Consider the following 25,805-nt stretch of genomic DNA (forward strand, 5'->3'; position numbering starts at 1 on the left):
AAGAACAACGAAAATAAAACCTTGGGTTGTCTCCCAAGAAGCGCTTTGTTTAACGTCGTTAGCTCGACGTACCTTACCTCGTGCTCAAGGTGGATCAAAAGAAGTTGAGTTACCTCCAATTCCAAGAGATGTGTTCCATGATAGAAAACTCATTGAGAGGCATGAAAATACTCGAAACTTGCCTTTCCCCTCAAAGTAAAGACGGTCTACCTCCCTTGGTGGCGTTAGCGTGACTGTCATCCCCTCTTTCAACTTTTTGTTCACCTTGCGCCACATCTTCTTCATGTTTTTCTTCTTTTTATAACTTGGTGGCGGATCTGTTCCCACATAGCTTACATCTTTGCATTGGAGAAAGCAGGGACCTTCATCTCATCCTCCTTGTTTTTCCACTTCTTCCAAATATTCATCCAATGGGTTCATAGCCAAAAACTTCACGCATACAATCGAGAGATGACCATATCAGTTTCATCGGTAAAATATAAGGGGTCATCATGATCCAAGGTTTGCCTCATTGCTTCAGGAAGTGTAAAAACAACTTTCTCCTCTCCCACTCTGAGAATCGAGTCTCCCTCCTTTTTACATCGATGAGAGCACGGAAGTATTAAGGAAAGGGCACCCAAGGATCGGGTGGGACATCAACGTCATCATCCACATCAAGTATCACAAAGTCCACGAGGAATGATAAGTTTATCCACCTTCACGAGTACATCTTCAACAACACCCACAGGGCTTTCCTTACCGATCGATCGCAAGTTGCACGTCATTCTCGTGAGGCCTCAAATTCTCTAGTCCCAACTTCAAGTACAACTTGTATGGCATTACATTAATGCTGGCCCCGGAGTTAGCCAGTGCTTTCTCTTGCATGCCCTCCCCAATCATACAAGGGATGATGAAGCTCCCAGGGTCAGTCAACTTCTTTGGAAGCTTCTTCTGAATCATTGCCGAACAATTCTTGGGGAGTGCCACTGTTTCTAGCTCTTCAAGCTTTCTCTTGTTGGTAAGAAGGTCTTTCATGAACTTGGCGTACTTAGGCATTCCGGCCAATGCCTCAACGAGTAGAATATTTATATGCAGCTGCTTGAACATGTTAAGGAATTTTTTGTACTGAGCATCCTCTTTTTCTTGTTTCAACCTAGCTGGGTAAGGGACAGGGGGTTTCTACTCGGGAACCCTCGATGTTGATGGTTTAGTAGGTTCCTCACCTTGCTTGTCGTTATTCTCCCACTTACTGGCTCAGCCACTGTGGGGTCTTCCAAAATGGTCACCCCATCCTCCTTGGCACTTGAGCCATCCTCGGCTCTTGCCTCCAACGATCTTCCACTCCTAAGAGTGGCGGCCTTGAGGTGCTCCCTTGGATTACGCTGCATGTATTACTCAGGAGGCTACCTTGTGGTCGCTCAGCATTTGCCCTGGCTAGTTGCCCAACTTGATTTTCTAGTGATTGGACCGATGCTTGGAGGCTCCTTTACACTTTATGCTTATCTCGTTGAATTGACCACTTTGTCTTTGAGTTAGCTCATTATTGTGTTTTGAAATTTTGCCTCAGTGTTGATCATAAACTTTGCCAGTACATCTTCAGTGGTAAATTTCTTCCCTTGTTCTTGTTGAGATTAAAACTGAGGTCCCGGAGGTTGTTGGGCTCTTTGTTGCTGTGGCCCCGAATTCCATGAAAAATTGGGGTGATTCCTCCACCCTGAATTATACGTGGGTCCATATGTATTTCCTTGGCCCCTTTGACCACCGCCAACATAATCCACTGTCTCAATAGACCCTATGGAGGAAATAGAGATAGGGCAGTGTACAGTTGAGTGTGCAGCCCCACATGTACCACAAGACAAGACTGCTCCAGAATTTGAGCTCGAGCCCATCATAAATTGATCAAACCTCTTAGTCAGTGCTTCTACCTTCACGGCAAAGGCGGTGGTATCATTTACCTCATAAATCCCCGCTGTTTTCTGTGGTCTTCCTCGAGTGCTCCAGTGAGATTCATTGTGAGCCATGCTTTCACTCAACTGCTCTGCTTCCTCAGGATATTTACTGCTCAATGAACCCCCTGCAGCGGCATCAATGAGTTGTCAGGTTTGATAGTGCAGCCCATTAAATAATATCTGTACTCTCATCCAAGATGCAAAACCATGGTGTGGGCATTGCCTCAAGAGATCCTTAAACCTCTCATGAGCTTGAACAAAGTTTACGAGTCACCTTGTCGGAAAGAAGATATTTCTTGTCTTAATCGGGCTGCCTGTTTGGTGGGGAAATATCTAGCGAGGAATTTCTCAACCATATCCTTCAAGTAGTGATGGACCGGGGGCCGAGTGAAGTGAGCCAACGGTATCTTTGCACCCGTAAAGGCTGAGCGAAATAATCTCAACCTAATCGCGTCATCACGAGGGCAGAGTTGATCTTGAAGGTTGAACAAATTTGAAAAAAGGGGACGGTGAGCATGAGGGGTCCTCATCGGCTAAACCATCAAAGCGAGCGAGTTACGGATCATCCCAATTGTACTAGCCTTAAACTCAAAATTGTTAGTTTGGAATAGTAGGGGCTTGTCTGCTGAACTCATCACCGGTGAATTGCGGTCTCTCATAGTCAGACAAAGTTCTCCTAGGTTCCGCCATAACTAATGGTTCACTCTGTTCAATCTGAACTTCTTGCTGCTCTGAACTGTCTACTCCTTCTCTCAACCTCTGGCGAAAAGTTCTATCAACCTCACCGATCCGGATCTACGAGTTTGTCGGTCTTCCTCTTGTCATAAGATAGGGTACCTCGCACTAGAATTAATAGCCAATGGTTAAGAGCAACACGATATTTACAAGAAAGAAAGATAGAAAAATAGGAAGATAAAATAAACAAGGGTTAAATCAACAAAGCTATGAGTTTTTCGAGTATTCCTTGTGGGTCCCCGCAGCAGCGCCAAAAAAACTTGATGAGTGTCCCTGCAAGTGCAGGGGTGCGTCAAGTAATACCTCTCATGCGAGCACGAGAGGGTCGTATTCCCTAGGCCCAAGGAGCTACCCTTACTTCCTTTTTTCTCGTTGTCTAACCTACAAATCGCTTGATTCTTAATGCTACTAATAAAAAAATAAAAACTAAGCAAGTAATTGTGAAAAAGACCGATTAAGAGAGTGAAATTCAAGAAGTGAGGGAGGTCACGGATGTGGATGCCCCGGGGTTACTAAGGGTTAGAAGAATGCTAGAAGTGCTAAAGCACGTGGTGGTTCGAGCCAAGAGAGATCCAAAGATAGATCATCCCGATGGTCACGGTAATGGTCCCTAATCCCATACAGTATTGATGCGGAATCTCTTCCGTCCAAATCCTCCTCGATTAGCAATTCACACGGGGAAATCTCTAATTGGGGCGATACTCAACCTAGGTCCGGCCCTAATGGTTGGAGGGGTATGAGACACCCGATGGTCACGGCGTGCTCATACATACATCCCCATTAAGCAAGGTGTGTCTAGTACAAGGGCGATGGTCACGCACGAGTACAACCTAGAAGTTGAAATCTAGAGTTCTCATGCAAGATCAACACAAAAAAGTACACCAAGTTTAAACCATGAACAAACCACATGCATTAAGCGAATCAAAGCATTCAACAACACAAGTTCACCCCAAGGTTCACAGACATCCGGTAACCTTTGGGTTTAGCCGTCCATATAAGAAACTACACAAGATAGGTTCATGAAAACAACTAACAAATGCATATAAAAACTCCCTCAAACAATGAGAACAAGAGGAGGAAGAGGAAGGCCGCGGATGTCTTCCACGAACGCCGCAATAAGGGGGGCTTCCCACGTCGTGTCCAAGCTTCTCAAAGGTGGAATCGATGAAGATCTTGCCCAATGACGCTTCTCCCCTTGATTTCCCCTCTCTAGATCATCGGATTTGGCCTCAATTAGCTCCGGTGAAGTTGCCACCACCGAGAGCCTCCAATCTAGGAAGGAGATATGATGATGGAGAAGGAAGAAGAGGTCCCCCCCCCCTCAAAACAAGCCCTAGCTTTACATAAAAATAATCTGCCCCGAGTCACGTGGCCTGCTGGCAGGCAGCGTCGCGCCCAGCGTGGCTCACTGTCCTTCCGCTCGCAAAAAAACCCTTGTCGATGCTACAATGCATCTCACGATAACCAACTACGATATTTTTCACTACGATGGATCATCTATATTAGCGGCTCGAGAATTCTCCGGTACCCCAGCGGACGGTGCGTGGGCGCGCAGTGCTCGCGAGGTTCACAACCTAATCCAAGTAGGGCCCCGGTTCCTTGCTACAAAAAAACCGCACTTGAGTGTTTTTGGCTTCAAGAACATGATTTTTTTGGTGCTGATTTCACCACAATTGCGTTCTCGAGCTCAATTAAGCTTCTTTGAGGGCCTGCAACAAGAAAAATAACCAATTTAAGCGAAAAACGAGCATTGATTAATCTAAAATAGCATGCAAGCATATACAAAACCAACATATAAATACATACATTTAGGCTCTTATCAAGGTGGAACATCAATTATTTGCTCAAAAGGTATTGGTGGCACATCAATTGCTTCTTCAACCTCCAAGACCTCAATACCATCTTCCACCACAATTTCACCCTTATTCTCTTCCTTTCTAATGTCATTCTCATATATGTCTTCAATAGTTCGTGGCAACTTGGTCGATATATTGGAAGACTCTCCCATCTTGTTTTCCATACTTTGAAGAGATAGTTTGGTATTAAAAATTGCGGTAGTCATGGCTTCAAGTTCTGCACCCGCATTCATCATGAATCTTGCAAACACATCTTGTGAACTGAGCCCCCATTGATTGAGTTGCTTACTATGGTCTACAGGAGGTGGGTGGTACCATGTTATATAAAAGGAGGGTATTTTTAGCAATCCATCAAGAGGGTACTCCCATTGTTGGGTGTGATGAGGTGCCGAAGAGTGTGGGTGCCCTCCCTAATATGGATTGTAAACATTAGGATATAGATTGCTAAGGCGTGCTCTCTTGGCATCAAGTTCTTCTATTTCTTTCTCAAGTGCATACATTTTAGCTGTCAATAATCTTTTTTGAAAATCTAGGGCCGGATCATATTGGCGTGCTCTCATGGCATCTAATTCTTTCATATGTCTCTCAAGTGCAAACATTTTAGCGCCAAGCAGTTTTTCTTCAAAGTCCATGGCCCTATGTAAATAAACAAAACTAGCAAAAATAAGCAATCAAAGAAAAACCAAAAGAAACAAAATAAGTAAATATGCACAAAATGGTAAAAGACACATACAAAGGCAAATATTTAAAATGACAAAGATAAATAACTAGAGCAGTGAGCTAAAGGTTTTCCTAGCATTAGACCTGACCACGGTTCGGTTCCGGTTCGGTTCCGGTTCAAAACCGCCGGTTCCGGTTTTATAAACTATAGAACCGGAACCGAACCATAGTCATAAGGTTCCGGTTCTCGGTTCGGTTCCAATATGGTTCCGGTTCCGGTTCGGTTCTAAATAATTTAATTCCAATTAATTAAAAAATATAAAAAATTATATTATATATATATTTTATTTAAAAAAATAAAAAATAGAACCGGAACCGGCGGTTCGGTTCCGGTTCGGTTCAGGTTCCGGTTTTCAACTCATAAGAACCTTAACCGGAACCTTAAAGTTCCGGTTAAGGTTCCGGTTTGGAACCGGAACCTTTTATACGGTTCTGGTTCGGTTCTAATAGTGGCGGTTCCGGTTTGGTTCTACGGTTCGAACCGAACCGCGGTCAGGTCTACCTAGCATTCTTGGGTTCCTCGGCAACTGCGCAGACAACCAACAACTTCACCAAACACATTTAAGCACAAGATAACACCAAATAATTCACAAGAAATCACAGCAAAGACATTTATAATTCAAGACAACAACACTTAAAACCTTATTCATACAAATACTAAACTAAACACTAGAAAACAGTAAAGAACATGGGTTGCCTCCAAGAAGAGCTTTGATAAGTGCTTGTGTGATACGAATGCGAAGCGTTCATTCCTTATGTTGAGCATCACTTTTCTCAGGTTTTTACACTAATATGTGTGTTTTTATGTTACTTTTATGCAGGTAGGGTTGTGAGGCTGAGTATGAAGAAAATAGGCCAATGTGGATCATAATGCACCAATTTTGGAGGAAATCTTGCTAAGGTTCAAATGCGAAGACATAGGTCAGGTGTGAGATGCCAGAGTGTGTGCCAACCTCCTCGTATTCGAGTGGGCACATCTATTTAGAGGGGCACAAAGGCAGTCACATTCGAGCATTCCGACTTATGCTCATAAACAAGACATCCACCAACGTGTACACCATTGAAGAAGCAAGTGATCCACGACGTGAACGTGTGCCCGTTGCGTTACCCCCGATGAAAGTATGGAATTGGGAAGCTATTCAGGTTGAATACTGTAGCAGCACTACACACAGCCGGCCGAGAAACTAGAGAAATAGAGAATCCACACGGGCATGTGGAAATTATCCACGCCCGTTTGGAAATTCCGCACGGGCGCATGGAGCACCCACCCCTGTGTAGTCGCCCGATTCCAGCCCTATTTAAAGCCGATTTAGCCCCGATTTTGGTATTCTTTTCTCCATCTTTTTCCCAACTTGAGAGAGGGCTTCGGCTAGGGTTTCAAGGGGTATTGGCCAAGGTTTTGGAGAGGTTCTACCGCTCCGACATCATCATTCCTTAGGAAGAAGGTTGGTAGTGGAGCTTCCGTCGAGGCGTACCCTATACCGAATGAGGGAATCCTTGGACACCGAGTAGAGGACTTTCCACAAGACCATTGACACAATTATCGAGGGGGTTTCTTTATGGATTCATTGCTTTTACATTCTATTTCTTTGATTGTACTTAGCTCCATGGAGAGCTAAACCCCTAGTGGGTACTCGGGTATTGTGAACCCTAGGATGTATTTGTTTCTTTGAACCTCTTTATTATGCTTTCAATAAATTGATGTTTATTGTGAGTTCCAACCTTGAATGCTTGATTGTATGAACATTTCCCCAAGAGTGACACTAGGGTTGAGAGTTCTTGTTGGTAACCTTGTGAGTGAGTGACACACCACGAGCGTTAGACAAAGCTAGGTTAGAGAGGGTTAAGAGGGTGAGTCGAGAGGTACAGGAGCGTCCCCTTTCCCCTCCAGCATGATAGATTCTACCTCCGTTCCTTGAGTTCTTTATGGCCATAATAGAGTGAATGGTCTAAGGGATGGACTTCTGCTGGGGCTTAGTTGCACGTGTAACGGAGTGAAGCATTGAGGTGATCTTAGTATCTAGGGCTCAATTGTGGTTAGGGACCTTTCACCTGGACCAAAGGGTTAGGTCTATAATTAGGAAGAGATTTATCACTTGGAATCCCTAGAGCTCATTGCAACTCTATGCGAGTACGAGGTGTTGAGATTGTTCGATTTCTCCTCTGGGACATGTATAGAGTTAGGCATAGTTGACCTTAGATTTGGGACTATGTAATTAAGGATTTACACAACTCACCATTGTAATGATTAGGAAGCATAATAGATGGTTCTTGCACTTGAAACAATTATCCTCGGTGGAGCATTATCCGGGTACCCCATCTTTATCGATTGCCTTACCCCCTTCTTTACTTTTGCTCTCTTACTTGTTGCTTTTACTGTTGAGAAATGAATCATTGTCACACTCATTATCGTTGATATTTTACATAGCTAAGAATCGAATTAAGCATTTTTATTCCCTACTCCCTATGGATTCGATACCCGCTCACCCGGGATTATTACTTTGACAAACCCGTGCACTTGCAGGATATACGCAAGGGGACCTTGTCAAGCTTGTTGAACATCACTTAGCTTGACGTACCTTGTCTTACCTCACTAGGGAACATAGATGAAGTCTTTCCTCTTACCCATGACTTGGAAGCACAATGAACATAGTCTTTCGAAGGAAGAGGGAGAGTTATCGAGCATGTTACCACCCAAGGGTTTGTCAACCTTGTTCCATTCTCGCACATCCCCAACAGCCTTAGGGCATTTCTTGTGGCATCTCCTTGCTTATTTCATCTTCTAGAGCAACTTCTTCATGATCCCCGGGATAGGTTGTACCTTCTCCTCTCGACCAAGCATCATCACATCTTCAGTATCCATCTCTTTGTCTAGTAACCCCGAGTATGGGTCCGGATTCAACATTTCCTCCACAAATTCATCAATTAGTTCATTGGTAGTGTCAAGAAAATAAAGAGTATCATCAAAGTCAAGAGAATGTCGCATGACTTCAGTGAGGCGGTAGGTAAACTTATTGTCGTTAACCCTCAGTGTCAACTCCCCACCGTCCATTTTGATAAGTGCCTTGGAAGTGCACAAGAATGACCTCCCAAATATCAATGGAACATCTGCATCCTTATCAACATCCAACACTATGAAGTCTATAGGGAAGATATTCTTATCAACCTTGACAAGTACGTTTTCAATGATGCCTCTCGGATGCGTTATCGTTCGGTCCGCTAATTGTAATATCATCCGAGTGGGCCTATGCTCTCCCAAGCTTAGCTTCTGAAACAATGAGTATGGCATAATGTTGATAGTGGCCCCTTAAACTGCCAATGCCATTTCTGCACCCAAATTGCCAATGTTGCATGGGATGATGAAGCTTCGGGGATCTTTTTCCTTGTTCGGCATATTCTTTTGCAACACCGCTGAAGAAGAGGCATCTAGAATCACCGATGCACTCTCTTCTAACTTCCTCTTGTTGGTCAAAAGATCTTTCCAGAACTTAGCATACCGAGGCATTTGAGACAATGCCTCGACAAATGAAATGTTGATGTACAATTGCTTGAATAGACCCAAGAACTTCTTGAATTACTCATCATTTTGGTTATTCTTGAATGTTGAAGGGTAAGGGATTCTTGGCTTGTAAGGTGGGAGTACGACCACCTTCTCTTTGTTGGCTCTCTCCTTAACCTCCACAACCTTGGGTGCTTCAACATTGATCTTCTCACTTGATTCTTGACACGTACAAATATGCACGTAAACCGCAAGTGCACGAGTGTCGAAGTAATAATACCCTGGTGAGAGGGTAGTCTAATCCTCAGGGAATAGTGCTTAGAACCACCAAGATTGCTATTTAACTAGAATGAAAATATGTTGAAAGTGATGTGGAAACAAACTCAATGCAAATAAAAATAAGAAAAGATAAAGGAGGCGCAAGTAAAAGATTGGAGAGGCAATCGACGATAAATGGTGTACCCGGATATTGTTACACCTAGGACAATCATTTCAAGTGCCATAACCCTCTATTATATTTCCAAATTGATGCAACAATGAGTCATGGAAATCCTTAATTACATGATCCCAAATCTAAGGTCAACTATGCCTAACTGTATACATGTCCCGGAGGAGAAATCGAACAATCTCAACTCCTCGCACTCGTATAGAATAGCAATAAGTTCTAGGGATTTAAGTAATAAATCTCTTCCTAATTGTAGACCTAACCCTTTGGTCCATGTGGAAGGTCCCTAACTACAATTAAGCCCTAGATACTAAGATCACTCCGTTGCACCCGCAACTAAGCCCCAGTGGAAGGTCATCCCTTAGACCATTCACTCTATTGTGGCCACAAAGAACTCGAGGAATGGAGGTAGAATTTAACACATCGGAGGGGAAAGGGGACGCTCCTATAACTATCGACTCACCCTCTCAACCCTCTCCAACCTAGCTTTGTTTAACACTCATGGTGTGTCACTTACTCACAAGGTTACCAACAAGAACTCTCAACCCTAGTGTCACTCTAAAGGAGTATTCACACAATCAAACATTCAAGATTGGAACTCACAATAATATCATTTAATTGAAAGCATAATAAAAAGATTCAATAAAACTAACACATCCAAAGGTTTACAAATACCCAATTACCCACTAGAGGTTTAGCTCTCCATGGAGCAAAATACAATAGATAATGAAATCAAAAGTATAGAGATGCAATCCATGAATGAAAACCCTCTTGTGTTCGTGTCGAAGGTCTTGTGGATCGGTCACGTCTTCTTCAAAGGTTCCCCCGTCAAACCTAGGGCACACCTCGCTGGATCTGTGCCGACGAAAGCTCCCCCAATAGCTCTCTTCCAAAGGAAACGCGGTGTCGAAGGCCGTCAAACATCTCCAAAGCCTTGCAAAAGCCTCTCTAAACCCTAGCCGCTGGCGCCTCTAATGATGGGGAAAGGTGGAAGAAAAGATAGGGAAAAAGATAGAGAAATCAGGGCTGAATCGCGGCTTTTAAAGGGCTGGAATCGGGCATCCACACGGGCATGTGGAATTTCCACACGCCCCTGCGGAATTTCCACAGGGGTTTGTGGAATTTCCACACGCCCGTGTGAATTATCTGGAATTCTGATTTTTGGCCGGCTATGAACTGCAAAATGCTATAATAAACTGCTACAGTATTCCACCAAAAATACTCCCAAATCCAGTTTTCATCGAGGTAACATAAACGGGCACATGTTTATGCCATAGATCACGTCGATTTTTCAATAAACATGTTCAGTGGTGAAGATCTTGCTATCAATGCACAAGTCGGGATATGCAAATGTGACTGCCCTTGTGCCCCTCTAAATCATTGTAATTGCTTGAATACATGGAGCTTGGCACACATTCACGTATCTTCGAACCCAATTTGTGTCTTCGCATTTGTTCCTTCCAAGATTTCATCAAATAGTGCATTTGCGATCTACTTTTGCCTTCTTTTTCTTAAAACATAGCTTCACAACCCTACCTGCATAAAAGAACACAAATACACATGTATTAGGGCTTAAACCTGATAAAAGTAATGCTCATTGTAAAGAAAGAACATTTCATATTCTTAACAGACAAGCACTTATCAAACTCCCCCACACTTAAGCTTTTGCTTGTCGTCAAGCAAAAATTAAACATTTTGTGCATAGATGAAGGAAATATTGGAAGTGCTTGGCCTTAGGTTCACCAAAGTATATGACAAGGTCCCCTTACGTATATCCCGCAAGTGCACGGGATTGTCAAAGTATAATCCCGGATGAGAGGGTATCGAATCCACAGGGAGTTGGGAATAAAAACACTTAATCCGCTTCTTAGCTATGTGAAAAATCAATAGTGATAAGTGTGACAATGATTCAATTCTCAAAAGTAAAATCAACAAGTAAGAGAGCACGAGTAAAGGAGAAGGTAAGGTAATCGATAAAGATGGGGTACTCGGATAATGCTCTGCCTAGGACGATCCCTTCCAGTGCAAGAACCCTCTATTATGCTTCCTAATCAATGCAATAGTGAGTCGTGGAAAACCTTCATTACATAGTCCCAAATGTAAGGTCAACTATGCCTAACTCTATACATGTCCCGTAGGAGAAATCGAACAATCTCAACACCTCGCACTCGCATAGAGTTGCAATGAGCTCTAGGGATTCCAAGTGATAAATCTCTTCCTAGTTATAGACCTAACCCTTTGGTCCAGGTGGAAGGTCCCTAACCACGATTAAGCCCTAGATGCTAAGATCACCTCGATGCTTCACTCCGTTGCACTCGTAACTAAGCCCCAGCAGAGGGTCATCCCTTAGACCATTCACTCTATTATGGCCTCAAAGAACTCAAGGAATAGAGGTAGAATCTATCACGTCGGAGGGGAAAGGGGACGCTCCTGTACTTCTCGACTCACCCTCTCAACCCTTTCCAACCTAGCTTTGTCTAATACTCGTGGTGTTTCACTCACTCATAAGGTTACCAACAAGGACTTTCAACCCTAGTGTCACTCTAGGGGAAATGTCCATACAATCAAGCATTCAAGGTTGGAACTCACAATAAACATCAATTAATTGAAAGCATAATAAAGAGATTCAACGAAATGAATACATCCTAGGGTTTACAAATACCCAAGTACCCACTAGGGGTTTAGCTCTCCATGGAGCTAAATATAATCAAAGAAATAGAATGTAAAAGCAATGAATCCATAGAAAAACCCCCTCGATGGTCGTGTCGATGGCCTTGTGGAGAGTCCTCTACTCGTCATAAGGGATCCTTTGTCCGGCCAAGGATACATCTCGCCGGATAGGTGCCGACGAAAACTCTCCCAATAACCTTCTTCCAAATGACGCGTGATGTCAGAGCCGTAGAACCTCTCCAAACCCCTAGCCAATACCCCTCAAAACCCTAGCCGAAGCCCTCTCTGAAGTTTGGGAAAAGATGGATTAAAGAATACTGAAATCGGGGCTGAATCATCTTTAAATATGGCTGGAATCGGGTGACTACACGGGCCTGTGGATTTTTCACACGCCCATGTGGAATTTCCACACTAGCGTGGATAATTTCCACACGCCCGTGTGGATCCTCTGAATTCTTGTTTTCTCGGCCGGCTGTGAACAGTACTGAATAGCTTCCAAAATCCATACTTTCATCGGGGGTAACGCAAACGGCACACGTTCACGTCGTGGATCACTTTTTTCTTCAATGATAGACAAGTTGGTGGAGCTCTTGTTCTATGTGCATAAGTTGGAATGCTCGAGTGTGACTGCCCTTGTGCCCCTCTAAATAGATGTGCCAACTAGAATACGAGGAGGTTGGCACACACTCTAGCATCTCACACCCAACCTATGTCTACGCGTTTGAACCTTAGCAAGATTTCCTCCAAAATCGGTGCATTACGATCCACATTGGCTTCTTTCCTTCATACTTGGCCTCACAACACTACTTGCACGAAAGTAACATAAAAACACACATATTAGTGTAAAAACCCGAGAAAAGTAATGCTCAACATAAGGAATGAACGCTTCGCATTCATATCGCACAAGCACTAATCAGTATACAAAGAGAGCATTCTACAAGTAAGGGAAATTTCAACACTAAACATGAAAAATCGAAGCTCTAGCTAAAAACTTGAATGAAAAAGGACAACAAACCCGAAATCGTGAAAGTGTGTGGACTCACTCAAGTCAGCCCAAAGTATACTCCTCAAAGCTCTAAGTATAAGGGACTTTATTTATTTATAACAAGAAAGCAACACCAATTTCAAAGACGGTAGTAGCTTCACACATTCTCTAAGGTAGCCCCTTCCCAAGCGGACGCTAAGGTGGCTTTCACACTTTCGAGGTGGTAGCTCTTTCTACCGGAGTGGTAGCTTTTACTCATCCTATGAGATAGCTCTTTCTCTCATTAGGGCATAACTAGTATCTGACTTATGAGAGTAGCTTCATACTTCATTGGTGGTAGCTCTTTTCACCAAAAATGCATAATAAACAAGAAAACTATTTTATTCATTCTTTTCATTTTCAATTTTTTTTTTCAGCAAAATAACATAAGAAACAAAACTGAAACTAGTCCCTTTAACATCAAACTTGAGTTTCCAACCATGCCTAACTCTATACATGTCCTCGACAATGGCGTCAAAAATTTGACAAAGTCCCCTTGCTTATATCCCACAAAGTGCATGGGTTTGTCAAAGTAATAATCCCGGATGAGTGGGTACGTATCCATAAGGAGTAGGGAATAAAAACACTTAATTCGCTTCTTAGCTATGTGAAAGATGAATAGTGATATATGTGACAATGATTCAATTCTCAAAAGTAAAAACAACAAGTAAAAGAGCACAAGTAAAGGAGAAGGTAAGGCAATCGATAAAGATGGGGTACCCGGATATTGCTCCGCCTAGGACAATCGTTTCAAGTGCAAGAACCCTCTATTATGTTTCCTAATTAATGCAATAGTGCGTCATGGAAATCCTTAATTACATAGTCCTAAATCTAACGTCAACCATGCCTAACTCTATACATGTCCCTGAGGAGAGATTGGATAACCTCTCAACCTCGCACTCGCATAGAATTGCAATGAGCACTAGGGATTCCAAGTGATAAATCTCTTTCTAATTATAGACCTAACCCTTTGGTCTAGGTGAAAGGTCCCTAACCACAATTAAGCCCTAGATACTAAGATCACTTCTACACTTCACTTCATTTCACCCTCAACTAAGCTTTAGCGAAAGGTTATCCCTTAGACCATTTACTCTATTGTGGCCGCAAAGAACTCGAGGAACGGAGGTAGAATCTAACACATCATAGGGGAAAAGGGACGCTCCTGTACCTCTCGACTCACACTCTCAACCCTCTCCAACCTAGCTTTGTCTAAGACTCGTGGTGTGTCACTCACTTACAAGGTTACCAATAAGAACTCTCAACCCTAGTGTCAGTCTAGGGGAGTATTCACACAATGAAGCATTTAAGGTTGGAACTCCTAATAAGCATCAATTAATTGAAAGCATAGTAAAGAGATTCAAATAAATGAATACATCCTAGGGTTCACAAATACCCAAGTACCCACTAGGGGTTTAGCTCTCCATGGAGCTAAGTACAATCAAAGAAATAGAATGTAAAAGCAATGAATCCATAAAAAAAACCCCCTCAATAGTCGTGTCGATGATCTTGTGGAAAGTCCTCTACTCATCGTCCAAAGATTCCCTTGTCCGGTATAGAATACGCCTCGACGGAAGCTCCCCTACCAACCTTCTTCCAAAGAGATGATGATGTCGGAGCAGTAGAACCTCTCCAAAACCCTAGCCAATATCTTTCAAAACCCTAGTGGAAGCCCTCTCTCAAGTTGGGGAAAAGATGGAGAAAAGAATGCTGAAATCAGGGCTGAATCGGCTTTAAATAGGGCTGGAATCAGGTATCCACACGCCCCTGTGGATTCTTCACACAGGCGTATGAAATTTCCACACGCCCTTGTGGATTCTCTGTTCTACAGCTTTCTCGGCCAGCTGTGAACAGTGCTGCTACACTGCTTCCTGTAGTGTCACTGCATTGCTATGCTACAGTATCTGGACTGAAATACTTCCCGAATCCATACTCTCATTGAGGTAACACAAACGAACACACGTTCACGTCGTGGATCGCTTTGCTTCTTCAATGATGGAAAAGTTGGTGGAGATCTTGTTCTTTATGTATAAGTCAGAATACTTGAGTATGGCTGCCCTTGTGCCTCTCCAAATGGTTGTCCTAACTCAAATACGAGGAGGTTGGCACACAATCTAGCATCTCATACCCAAAATATGTCTTCGCGTTTGAACCTTAGCAAGATTTCCTCCAAAATCAGTGCATTCTGATCCAAATTGGCTTCTTTCCTTCATAATTGGCCTCACAACCCCACCTGTATAAAAGTAACATAAAAACACACATATTAGTGTAAAACCCCGAGAAAGGTAATGCTTAACATAAGGGAAGAATGCTTCGCATTCATATCGCACAAGCACTTATCAAACTCTCCCACACTTAAACTTTTGCTTGTCCTCAAGCAAAAAATTAAACATTTTGTGCATAGATGAAGGAAATATTGTAAGTACTTGGCCTTAGGTTCACCAAAGTATACAAAGAGAGCATTCTACAAGTAAGGGAAATTTCAACACTAAACATGAAAAATCAAAGCTCTAGCTAAAAACTTGAATAAAAAAGGACAACAAACCCAAAATCGTGAAAGTATGTAGACTCACTCAAATCAACCCAAAGTATACTTCTCAAAGCTCTAAGTATAAGGGACTTATTTATCTATAACAAGAAAGCAACACCAATTTTAAAGATGGTAGCATCTTCACACATTCTTTAAGGTAGCCTTTTCCCAAGCGGACGCTAAGGTGGCTTTCACACTTTCGAGGTGGTAGCTCTTTCTATCGGAGTGGTAGCTTTCACTCATCCTATGAGATAGCTCTTTCTCTCATTAAGGCATAACTAGTATCCGACTTATCAGAGTAGCGTCATACTTCATAGGTGGTAGCTCTTTCCACCCAAAATGCAAAATAAACAAGAAAACTATTTTGTTCCTTCTTTTCATTTTCATTTATTTTATCAGCAAAATAACATAAGAAACAAAACTAAAACTAGTCCCTTTAATGTCAAACTTGAGTTTCCAAAAGAGTTTAAAGAGTGAGTAGTGCACAAGTGTAAATCGGGCAAAAATTTCTAAAAAGTCAAGCAAGAACTAGAGCATGAGAACATTCAATGTTAAAAATTCTCCTATACTCAAGAATACAATCATTGCAACTAAGGTGAATGGCCATTGGCTACGTGAGCATGTATGTTAATTAAAACTTGTGTAAAAGCCATGTGCAATGTGAACTACCCCCCACACTTAAGATGTACATTTTCCTCAATGTACACATGCAAGCACAATAAAAGTAATACAATTTAGAACACATGTGGGAGTTGGAAATTGAAACAATACTCCCTTGACTCCTAGTGGTGCGTTTGATGGAGCTAAATCCTTGGGAGTTTAATTCCAATGGGTTGTAAAGCACACACGGCTTGACCGTGTCTATGACTAATCCTCAATTTCCATACTGACAAGACCATCTTCACGCATACGTAAGGGGGTTCAGTGAAGCTCAATAAACAAAAACAACTTGAGTATATAAAAAAAATAGAGCAATGAAATACAACTTGAGACAAAATTAAAAGATAAACTTAGAAGGAAGATCCTTTCTGAGCACACATGTCCAAAATAAAATGCACAAAATAAAATGCAAAAAATAAGAATAGAGAAGGTAAAGACGGCTCAAGTGTAGGTGTCAATTGCTAGTGCATCTATTGTCCTGCTGGTGAAGATGACGCTAGTGCTGCAAAATAAATAAAGATTGGGAGAAGAAAAGAGAAAGAGAAGCTTACCGACGAAATGAGAATGAGAGACTAGAAAATGGCAGGAAAACTCAAGTAACAACCATTTAAAACGATGGTGAGAGGTCAGGAGAGTGCAAGGGTGTTCTCTGAGTGATTAGGAGTGTAAAGATGAAGAAAACTGAAAAGATTTTAAAGAAAACCCGCAGCTCTTGAGTTTTTGTGCATCCACACGGGCGTGGGGAAATTACCCACACTCGTGTGACTCCCCAAGAGAGAACCAGAGGGGCACCGCACACCCCTATAGCTTCTCTGTTCAACCGAGAAAATTCTCTAAGTGTTTCACACGCCCGTGTGACAATTCCACACAGGCGTGGATCTTTACTGGGCAATTTACAGGGGCAGATGCACATCCCTGTGTCTTCTCAGGATGGAGAAGAAATTCTCTGCAGAGAAACACACGCCCTTGCAGAAATTCCACACGGGCGTGGGCCATCACAAGGTCGCTTACAGGGGCAAGTCCATGCCCCTGTGTTGTCTCAGGATGAGCTCTGAACGAAAACGCACGCCCGTGCGAAAATTCAACACGGGCGTGTATTTTCTCTGGACACTTAGAAAACTTTGCAGGCTCTGAAAAAAAAATCCTAAACACAAATATACACTCAGAGCCTGCCTAATAATGCAATTTTAACCAGAGAAAACATGAAAAATGTGCTCAAACGACCAAGATTCTTCGCCACACATGATTAGGCACATGATAACACCACAATGTCCTCAAGAAAATCACAGCGAAAACATCTAAGAATCAAGATTCCAACACTAAAGGCCTTATTCATGCAAATACTAACTAAAAACTAGAAAAACATTAAAAACTTGGGTTGCCTTCCAAGAAGCGCTTGTTTTACATCACTTAGCTTGACTTAACTCTTCCTTACCATATGGAGGCTTGAAAAGAGTGTATTCCTCCCAATTAGACATTACATAGCTACTTCCTTTAAACCAAGAATCTACTTGTCTGGGTGGAATATTTGTTGGAGAGTCCAACCATCTTACCTTTGGCCACCAAGGAAACAATTTAGGTCGGGAATTGTCCAAGCTTAGCACAGGTGGGTCATTGGATGGTTTCAATCTCCTACCCACATCTTCTCCCAAACCCAAAATCTCTTTCTTGCAATTTATGAATTGATCAATCCCAAAGAGTGGTGCTTATTCCATTTCCTTAGGATTTACTTCTTCTTGTATATTTTCATCTTGAAAGGAACATGACAATAGCAAATACCCTTGAAAATTTTCTCACTTAGAAGCACAATCTTCATTCACACTGTCCAAAATCTGAAAATGGTATTCAGCTTCTCCCTTTTCATTTTCTGCGCCAATGAACTCAATTTGCGCAACTTCTTCATTGTTGTTCACTACCACATCATCTCTACAAGGAACTTGAATTGCTTGCTCAAATGCTTGTTGTTCCTTGAAAAGTGTGTCAAGTATCCCTCCTAATTGATGCTCAAGGTTTTTATAGGAGGCCTCATGACATCTTAGTGTGGTCTCCATATTTTGGATGCAGACATCGGGTGCTTCAATGAAGTTAGCTAATACTCTTTGCAACTGAAGTGCATCCTCTCCGAGTATCTCACCCTTTTGACATTCCTCTTAAGGGGCTTCCCAATATTGTCCATCACTATTCTACAAGAAGTTTGGGTAGACCTTTTCAATTGGATGATATGTGTTGCAACAAGGAATGCACTGTTGTTGTGAAGCAAAAATTCTATCAACTTTTTCACTCAGAGCTTCAATTCGAGAATATAGAGCAATAAGCGGATCAATCATTATTTAAACTCCTTGCAAGAAAAAGTAAGACATGACAAAAGAAAATAAATGAGCATGATGGAAGAATAAGAAAGTGTGAAATAGAATGAATAATAAATAGTTAAAATAGCAAAGTGAAAAGTGTTTCTAAATGCCTATTCCCCGGCAATGGCGCCAAAAACTTGACACGTCCAAATATGAGTGTAAACCGCAAGTGCATGGGTGTAGAAGTAATAATACCCCGGTGAGAGGATAGTCGAATCCTCAGGGAATAGTGCTTAGAACCACCAAGATTGCTATTTAAGTAGAATGAAAATATGTTGAAAGTGAGGTGGAAACAAACTCAATGCAAATAAAAATATGAAAAGATAAAGGAGGCGCAAGTAAAAGATTGGAGAGGCAATCAACGATAAATGGGGTACTCGGATATTGTTCCACCTAGGACAATCATTTCAAGTGCAAGAACCCTCTATTATACTTCCTAATTGATGCAACAATGAGTCATGGAAATCCTTAATTACATGATCCCAAATATAAGGTCAACCATGCCTAACTCTATACATGTCCCGGAGGAGAAATCGAACAATCTCAACACCTCGCACTCGTATAGAATTGCAATAAGTTCTAGAGATTCCAAGTGATAAATCTCTTCCTAATTGTAGACCTAACCCTTTGGTCCAGGTCGAAGGTCCCTAACCACAATTAAGCCTTAGATACTAAGATAACTTCTGCGCTTCACTCCGTTACATCCGCAACTAAGCCGCAGGGGAAGGTCATCCCTTAGACCATTCACTCTATTGTGGCTGCAAAGAACTCGAGGAACGGAGGTAGAATTTAACACATCAGAGGGGAAAGCGGACGCTCCTGTACCTCTCGACTCACCTTCTCAATCCTCTCTAACCTAGCTTTGTCTAACATTCGTGGTGTGTCACTCACTCACAAGGTTACCAACAAGAACTCTCAACCCTAGTGTCACTCTAAGGGAGTATTCACGCAATGAAACATTCAAGATTGGAACTCACAATAATATCAATTAATTAAAAGCATAATAAAAAGATTCAATGAAACTAATACATCCTAGGGTTTACAAATACCCAAGTACCCACTAGAGGTTTAGTTCTCCATGGAGCAAAATATAATAGATAATGAAATCAAAAGTATAAAGATACAATCCATAAATGAAAACCCTCTTGCGTTCGTGTCGAAGGTCTTGTGGATCGGCCGCGTATTCATCAAAGGTCCCCTCGTCAAACCTAGGGCACACCTTAACGGATCGGTGCTGAAGAAAACTCCCTCAATAGCTCTCTTCCGAAGGAAATGCGGTGTCGAAGGCCATCAAACCTCTCCAAAGCCTTGCCAAAGCCTCTCCAAACCCTAGCCGCCGGCGTCTCCAAAGATGGGGAAAGGTGGAATAAAATATAGGGGAAAAGAAAGAAAAATCGAGGCTGAATCGCGGCTTTTAAAGGGCTTGAATCGAGCATCCACACAGACGTGTGGAATTTCCACACGCCCATGTGAATTCTCTGGAATTCTGATTTTCGGCCGGCTGTGAACAATAAAATGCTACGTTAAACTGCTACAGTGATTTTACTACGATTACTACAGTACTCCGCCAAAAATACTCCTGAATCCATTTTTCATCGAGGCAACATAAATGAGCACACGTTTATGCCATAGATCGTGTCACTTTTTCAATAAACGGGTTCATTGGTGAAGATCTTGCTATCAATGCACAAGTCGGGATACGCAAATGTGACTGCCCTTGTACCCCTCCAAATTATTGTAATTGCTTGAATACATGGAGGTTGCCACACATTCACGTATCTTTGAGTCCAACTTGCTTTGCGTTTGTTCCTTCCAAGATTTCATCAAATGGTGCATTCGCGATCTACTTTTGTCTTCTTTTTCTTAAAACATAGCTTCACAACCCTACCTGTGCAAAAGAACACAAATACACATGTATTAGGTCTTAAACCTAATAAAAGTAATGCTCATTGTACAGAAAGAACACTTCACATTCTTAACACACAAGCACTTATCAATTCTCCTTAACATCCATGACCTCGGGTGCTTCAACATTGGTCTTCTCACTTGGAAGCTTACCCTCGACCTCACGACCACTTCTCAAAGTGATCGGCTTTATATGTTCTCGTGGATTGGTCTCGGTGTTACTCGGCAAGCTCCCTTGGTTACTCCATGAGAAATTAGGGTGGTTTCTTCACCCTTCATTGTAGGTGTTGCTAAAAAGATTTCCTAGTACTCTTCCTGAATTGCCTACAAAGTTACTTGTTCTGTCGGGGCTGAAGTAGCAATTGAAATAGAACAATCAAACGGCATATATGAACCACCACAACCATCACAACTCATGATAGCGAACACCCTAGATGAAATCAATGTATCCAATTTCTTGCTCAATGCCTCTACTTGGGCTGCCAAAGATGTAACCACGTGAATCTCATGGAGTCCGACCACTTTCATCCTTTCTTTTGCATTCCATTGGTAGCTATTCATGGCTATTTCATCTACAATTGTCGGGCTTTATCAAGGGTCTTGCTTTCCATTGTACCTCCTGCGGCGACATCTAAAAGTTGTCTTGTACTTAGATTCAACCAGTTGTAAACCATTTGGGAAATCCGTGTTGTGGACACTTTGAAAGAGATCCTTGAATCACTCTGACGTCTCAAAGAAAGATTCAAGCTCCATCTGAACAAATGATGATATCTCATTATGAAGCTTTACTGACTTTCCCAGATGGATGCTTTGGCTAAGGAATGAAACCACTGCTTGGCTCTTCCTTTGAGAGAGAATGGGAAAACTCTCAACTGAAAGCCTCATCCGAAAATCCGTTGATCTTCAGAATGTCACAAACTTCCAAGAAGTTTTCAATGTGATTATTTGGATCCTCATCGGTCAAACCATTGAACTAAGCTGACTACTGAATCATCTGGATGAATGCCGGATTTAGCTCAAAATTTGGAGCTGTAATCAGGGGTTGAATAATAATAGATTTTGTGCCCAAAATGAGGGTCTAGTATAGTCAAAAATGTTCCCTGTTGTTCATTTTGCTCTGCCATATTCTTTGACCCTTCAAGTTCAATTTCAACTTGATTGCACGGTTCTTGCACAGGTTCTTTACCCCTTCTTTTGAGTGTACGTTCGAGTTCAGGATCACCTTCAATGAGTTTTGAAGGGTTTCCTCCTTTCATAACATGGAGCTGCACCAAAACAAAAGAAAACAAATCAGAACAATGATAGGATAAGGAGATGTGAATTAGAGTGAATGAATGAATAGCTAAACTAGCAAAGTGCAAAGTATCTCTAAACACCTACTACCTAGCAACGGCGCCAAAAACTTGACACACGCCTTGCATGTGACCCGCAAGTGCACGAGTTTGTCTAAGTAATAAAACCTAGGCAAGTGGGTAACGTATCTACAGGAAGTAGGGAATAAAAACACCAAGATTGCAACTTAACTAAGTGAAGATGAAATAATGATTGTGTTGATAAGATGTAATGTAGACAAAACAAAAGAAATAAGAAAGAGAAGCACAAATAAGTGAGAGGAAACGCAATCGATAAGAAGTGGGGTACTCGGATATTGTTCTGCCTATGATTATCAATTCAATTGCAAAACCAGCTATTATACTTCCTAACAATGCTCAATGGGTCGTGGACATTGATAAGTGCTTGTGTGATAAGAATGCGAAATATTCTTTCATTATGATGATCATTACTTTTATCTAGTTTTAACACTAATATATGTGTATTTATGTTACTTTCATGCATATTAGGTTGTGAAGCCGAATTTTAGAGAAAGAAGCCAATGTATATCGTGACTGCACCATTTGGAGGAAATCATGAGAAGTTCAGATGCGAAGACATAAGTCTGGTTCAAGATGCTAGAATGTGTGCCAACCTCCTTGTATTCAAGCTAGCACAATGATTTGGAGGGGCACAAAGGTAGTGACATTCTAAGTATTCCGGCTTGTGCATGTGTAACAAGATCTCCACCAATGTGGCTATTCATTGAAGAAGCAAAGCGATCTACGACGTCAACATGTGCCCGTTTACATTACCTCGATTAAAGCATAGGTTCAGAAGTGTTTCAGACCGGTACTGTAGATGGGTATTGTAGCAAAACACTGTAGTAGGTACTGTTCACAACCGGCCGAAGAAGGAGTTGGCCAGAGAAACCACACGGGCGTCTGGAAATTACACACACCTGTGTGTTAATTACACAAGCCCGTGTGGAATATCCACAGGCGTGAGTGGATTCCCAATTCAAGCCCTTTAAAAAGCCGATTTCAGCCCCAATTTCAATATTATTTTCTCCATCTTTTCCCCAACTTAAGAGAGGATTGCAGCTAGGGTTTTGAGAGGTATTGGCTATAGATTGGGAGAGGTTCTATGGCTCCAACATCACGCTCCGTTTGGAAGAAGGTTATTGGGAGAGCTTTCATCGGCACCAATTCGGCGAGGTGTATCCTAGGCCGGATAAAGGGACCTTTCGAAGATTAGAGGACTCTCAACAAGACCATCGTCATGACTATTGAGAGTGTGTTCTATGGATTTATTTCTTATACATTTGATTTAATTGATTGTAATTAGCTCCATAGAGAGGTAAACCCCCTAGTGGGTACTTGGATTGTGAACCCTAGGATGTATTCTTTTCATTGAACCTTGTTATTATGCTCTCATTAATTGATGTTTTTATTGAGTTCCAATCTTGAATGCATTGATTGTATGAATACTCCTTTAGAGTGACACTAGGGTTAAGAGTTTTTTTTGGTAACCCTTGTGAGTGAGTGACACACCACGAGAGTTAGACAAAGTTCAATTGGAGAGGGTTGAGAGGGTGAGTTGAGAGGTAGCGGAGCATCCCCTTTCCCCTCTGGCATGATTTATTCTACCTCCAATTCCTCGAGTTCTTTGTGGTCATAGTAGAGTGAATGGGCTAAGGGATGACCTTCCACTGGGGCTTAGTTGTGAGTGCAATGGAGTGAAGTGTTGAAGTGATTTTAGCATCTAGGGTTTTATTGTGGCTAGGGACCTTCCGTCTTGAGCAAAGGGTTAGGTCTACATATAGAAAGAGGATTTATCACTTCGAATCCCTAGAACTCATTGTAATTCTATACGAGTGTGTGGTTAAGAGATTGTTCAATTTTTCCTCAGGAACATGTATAGGGTTAGGCATGGTTGACCTTAGGTTTGGAACCATTTACTAAAGGATCTCCATGACTCATTAATGCATTAGTTAGGAAGCATAATAGAGGTTTTTTGCACTTGAAACAATTGTCCTAGGTGGATCAATATCAGAGTACCCCATTTATATCGATTGCCTTACCTCTCCTTTACTTGTGCTCTGTCTCTTATCTCGTTAACTTTTGTTTGCATTACATTTTGTCACACAAATCACTATTCATATTTCGCTTATTTAAGAAACAATTTAAGTATTTTTACTCCCTACTCCATGTGAATACGATACCCACTCACCTTGGATTTTATTACTTCGGCAAACCCGTGCACTTGCGGGATATACACAAGGGGCGTTGTCAGACATCCTAAGAAACATGGTCCCAAACCTAATTTCAATCGTGACTAACTATACACTATGCCCCAGTGGAGAAATCGATCACTCTCAATACCTCACACTGTCTAAAGTTGCAACACGCTCTAGGGATTCCAAGTGATAAATCCTATTCCTATATGTAGACCTAACCCTTTACTCCAGGCGAAAGGCCCCTAGACACATTTAAGCCCCAGATACTAAAGTTCACTGAAATGGTTCACTCTGTAACTCACGCAACTAAGCCCTAGAAGAGTTCATCCTTTAAAACTTTAGTCTATTGTGACCGCGAAGAACTCTAAGAAATGGAGGTAGGATAAATGGATAAATCATATTGGAAGAGAAAGGGGAAGCTCCGCTACCTCTTGACTCACCCTCTCGAGCCTCTCCAATCTAACTTTGTCTAACCCTCGTGGAGTGTCACTAACTCACAATGATTACCAATATGAACTCTCAAACCTAGTGTCACACTAAGGGAGAAATCATTCAACAAGCATTCAGGATTAGAACTCAATTAAAACATCAATTAAAGATTAATGAAACAAATACATCCTAGGGTTCACAAATCCAAGTACCCACAAGCGGTTTAGCTCTCCATGGAGCAAGATACGATCAATAGTAAAATCAAAAGTAAAAAGAAGTAATCCATAGGAAAACCCCTCAGTAGTCATGTCGATGGTCTTGTGGAGTAGCCTCATCCTCTCCAAAGGTCTCCTCGTCAAGCCTAGGGCACACCTTAGTGGATCGGTGCCGATGAAAGCTCTTCTACTAGCTATCTTCCAAGAGAAGCATAGTATCAAAGCCATAGAACCACTCCAAAAGCCTATCCAATACCTCTCCAAACCCTAGCTACAAGCTTCTCAAAAGTTGGAGAAAAGATGGGAAAAATGATCCTGAAATCGGTGTTGTTCGCTGCTTTATATAGGCTGGAATCAGGAATCTACATGACCCTACGTATGTTCCACATGCCCTTGTGGAATTTCCACACACCCCTATGGAAATTCCACATGGGCTTGTGGATTCTCTAGAATTCTGATTTTCTGCGGGCTGTGAACAGTAATTGCTATAGTTAATTGCTACATTATTTTGCTACAGTACCTGTTGCAGCACCCCCACCAAAATGCTCTTGGTTCCAAGTTTTTCATTGAGGCAACCTAACCGGGCACATGTTTATGCCGTAGATCGCAACGCTTTTTCAATAAACATACTCATTGGTCAAGATCTTTCTATCATTGCACGAGTTAGAATATGCAAATGTGACTACCTTTATGCCCCTCCAAACCATGTGATTACTTGAATACATGGAGGTGGCACACATTCATGTATTTTTGAACCCAATAAAAATACTCATCAAATAGTGCATTCACTATCTACATTGACTTCTTCCTTTCAAATTAGGCTCCACAACCCTACATGCAAAACATTACACAAATACACATGTATGAGCGCTAAAACTGATAAAACTAATGCTCAATGTAAGAAAAGAACACTTTGTATTACTATACACAACCACTTATCAGTGATAAACCCTATTCCCTAGTATAGATCTAACCCTTTGGTCCAAGCAATACACCCCTAGTCAGAATTAAGCCCCAACATTAAGGATTACTTCAACACTTCACTCTGTTGCTTGCGTAACTAAGCCCCAGTGGAGTTTGTCTCTTAGCACTTCATTTTATCATGACCGCAAAGAACTATTGGAACATGGAGGTAGGATAAATCACATCGGAAGGGAAAGGGGATGACATGGCTGAATTGGCGTGTAAATCGTAAGTACATTGGTGTCAAAGTAATAATTATCCCGGTGAGTGGGTAGTCGAATCCACAGGGAACAGAAGTATTAGTATTAACCATTTCTCAGTTATCTAG

At 41.8% G+C, this 25,805-nt stretch overlaps 1 protein-coding gene and 1 non-coding gene across 2 annotated transcripts in view; both read left to right on the forward strand.

Moving 5' to 3' along the window:
* Positions 1–5,442: 5,442 nt before the first annotated feature.
* Positions 5,443–25,805, forward strand: part of LOC120268450 — a 33,612-nt gene continuing 13,249 nt past the window's right edge. The window contains exons 1-2 of the mRNA XM_039275854.1: positions 5,443–5,462; positions 5,583–5,700. Of these exons, the coding sequence (XP_039131788.1) occupies positions 5,443–5,462; positions 5,583–5,700 (138 nt within the window). The remainder of the gene's footprint in view (positions 5,463–5,582; positions 5,701–25,805) is intronic.
* On the forward strand, positions 21,001–21,106 carry LOC120269746. Its single transcript, XR_005539384.1, has one exon. It is a non-coding gene; the product is annotated as a small nucleolar RNA R71 (small nucleolar RNA).

Source organism: Dioscorea cayenensis, chromosome 9 (assembly GCF_009730915.1).
Source record: "Dioscorea cayenensis subsp. rotundata cultivar TDr96_F1 chromosome 9, TDr96_F1_v2_PseudoChromosome.rev07_lg8_w22 25.fasta, whole genome shotgun sequence".
NCBI classification, from domain to species: Eukaryota; Viridiplantae; Streptophyta; class Magnoliopsida; order Dioscoreales; family Dioscoreaceae; genus Dioscorea; species Dioscorea cayenensis.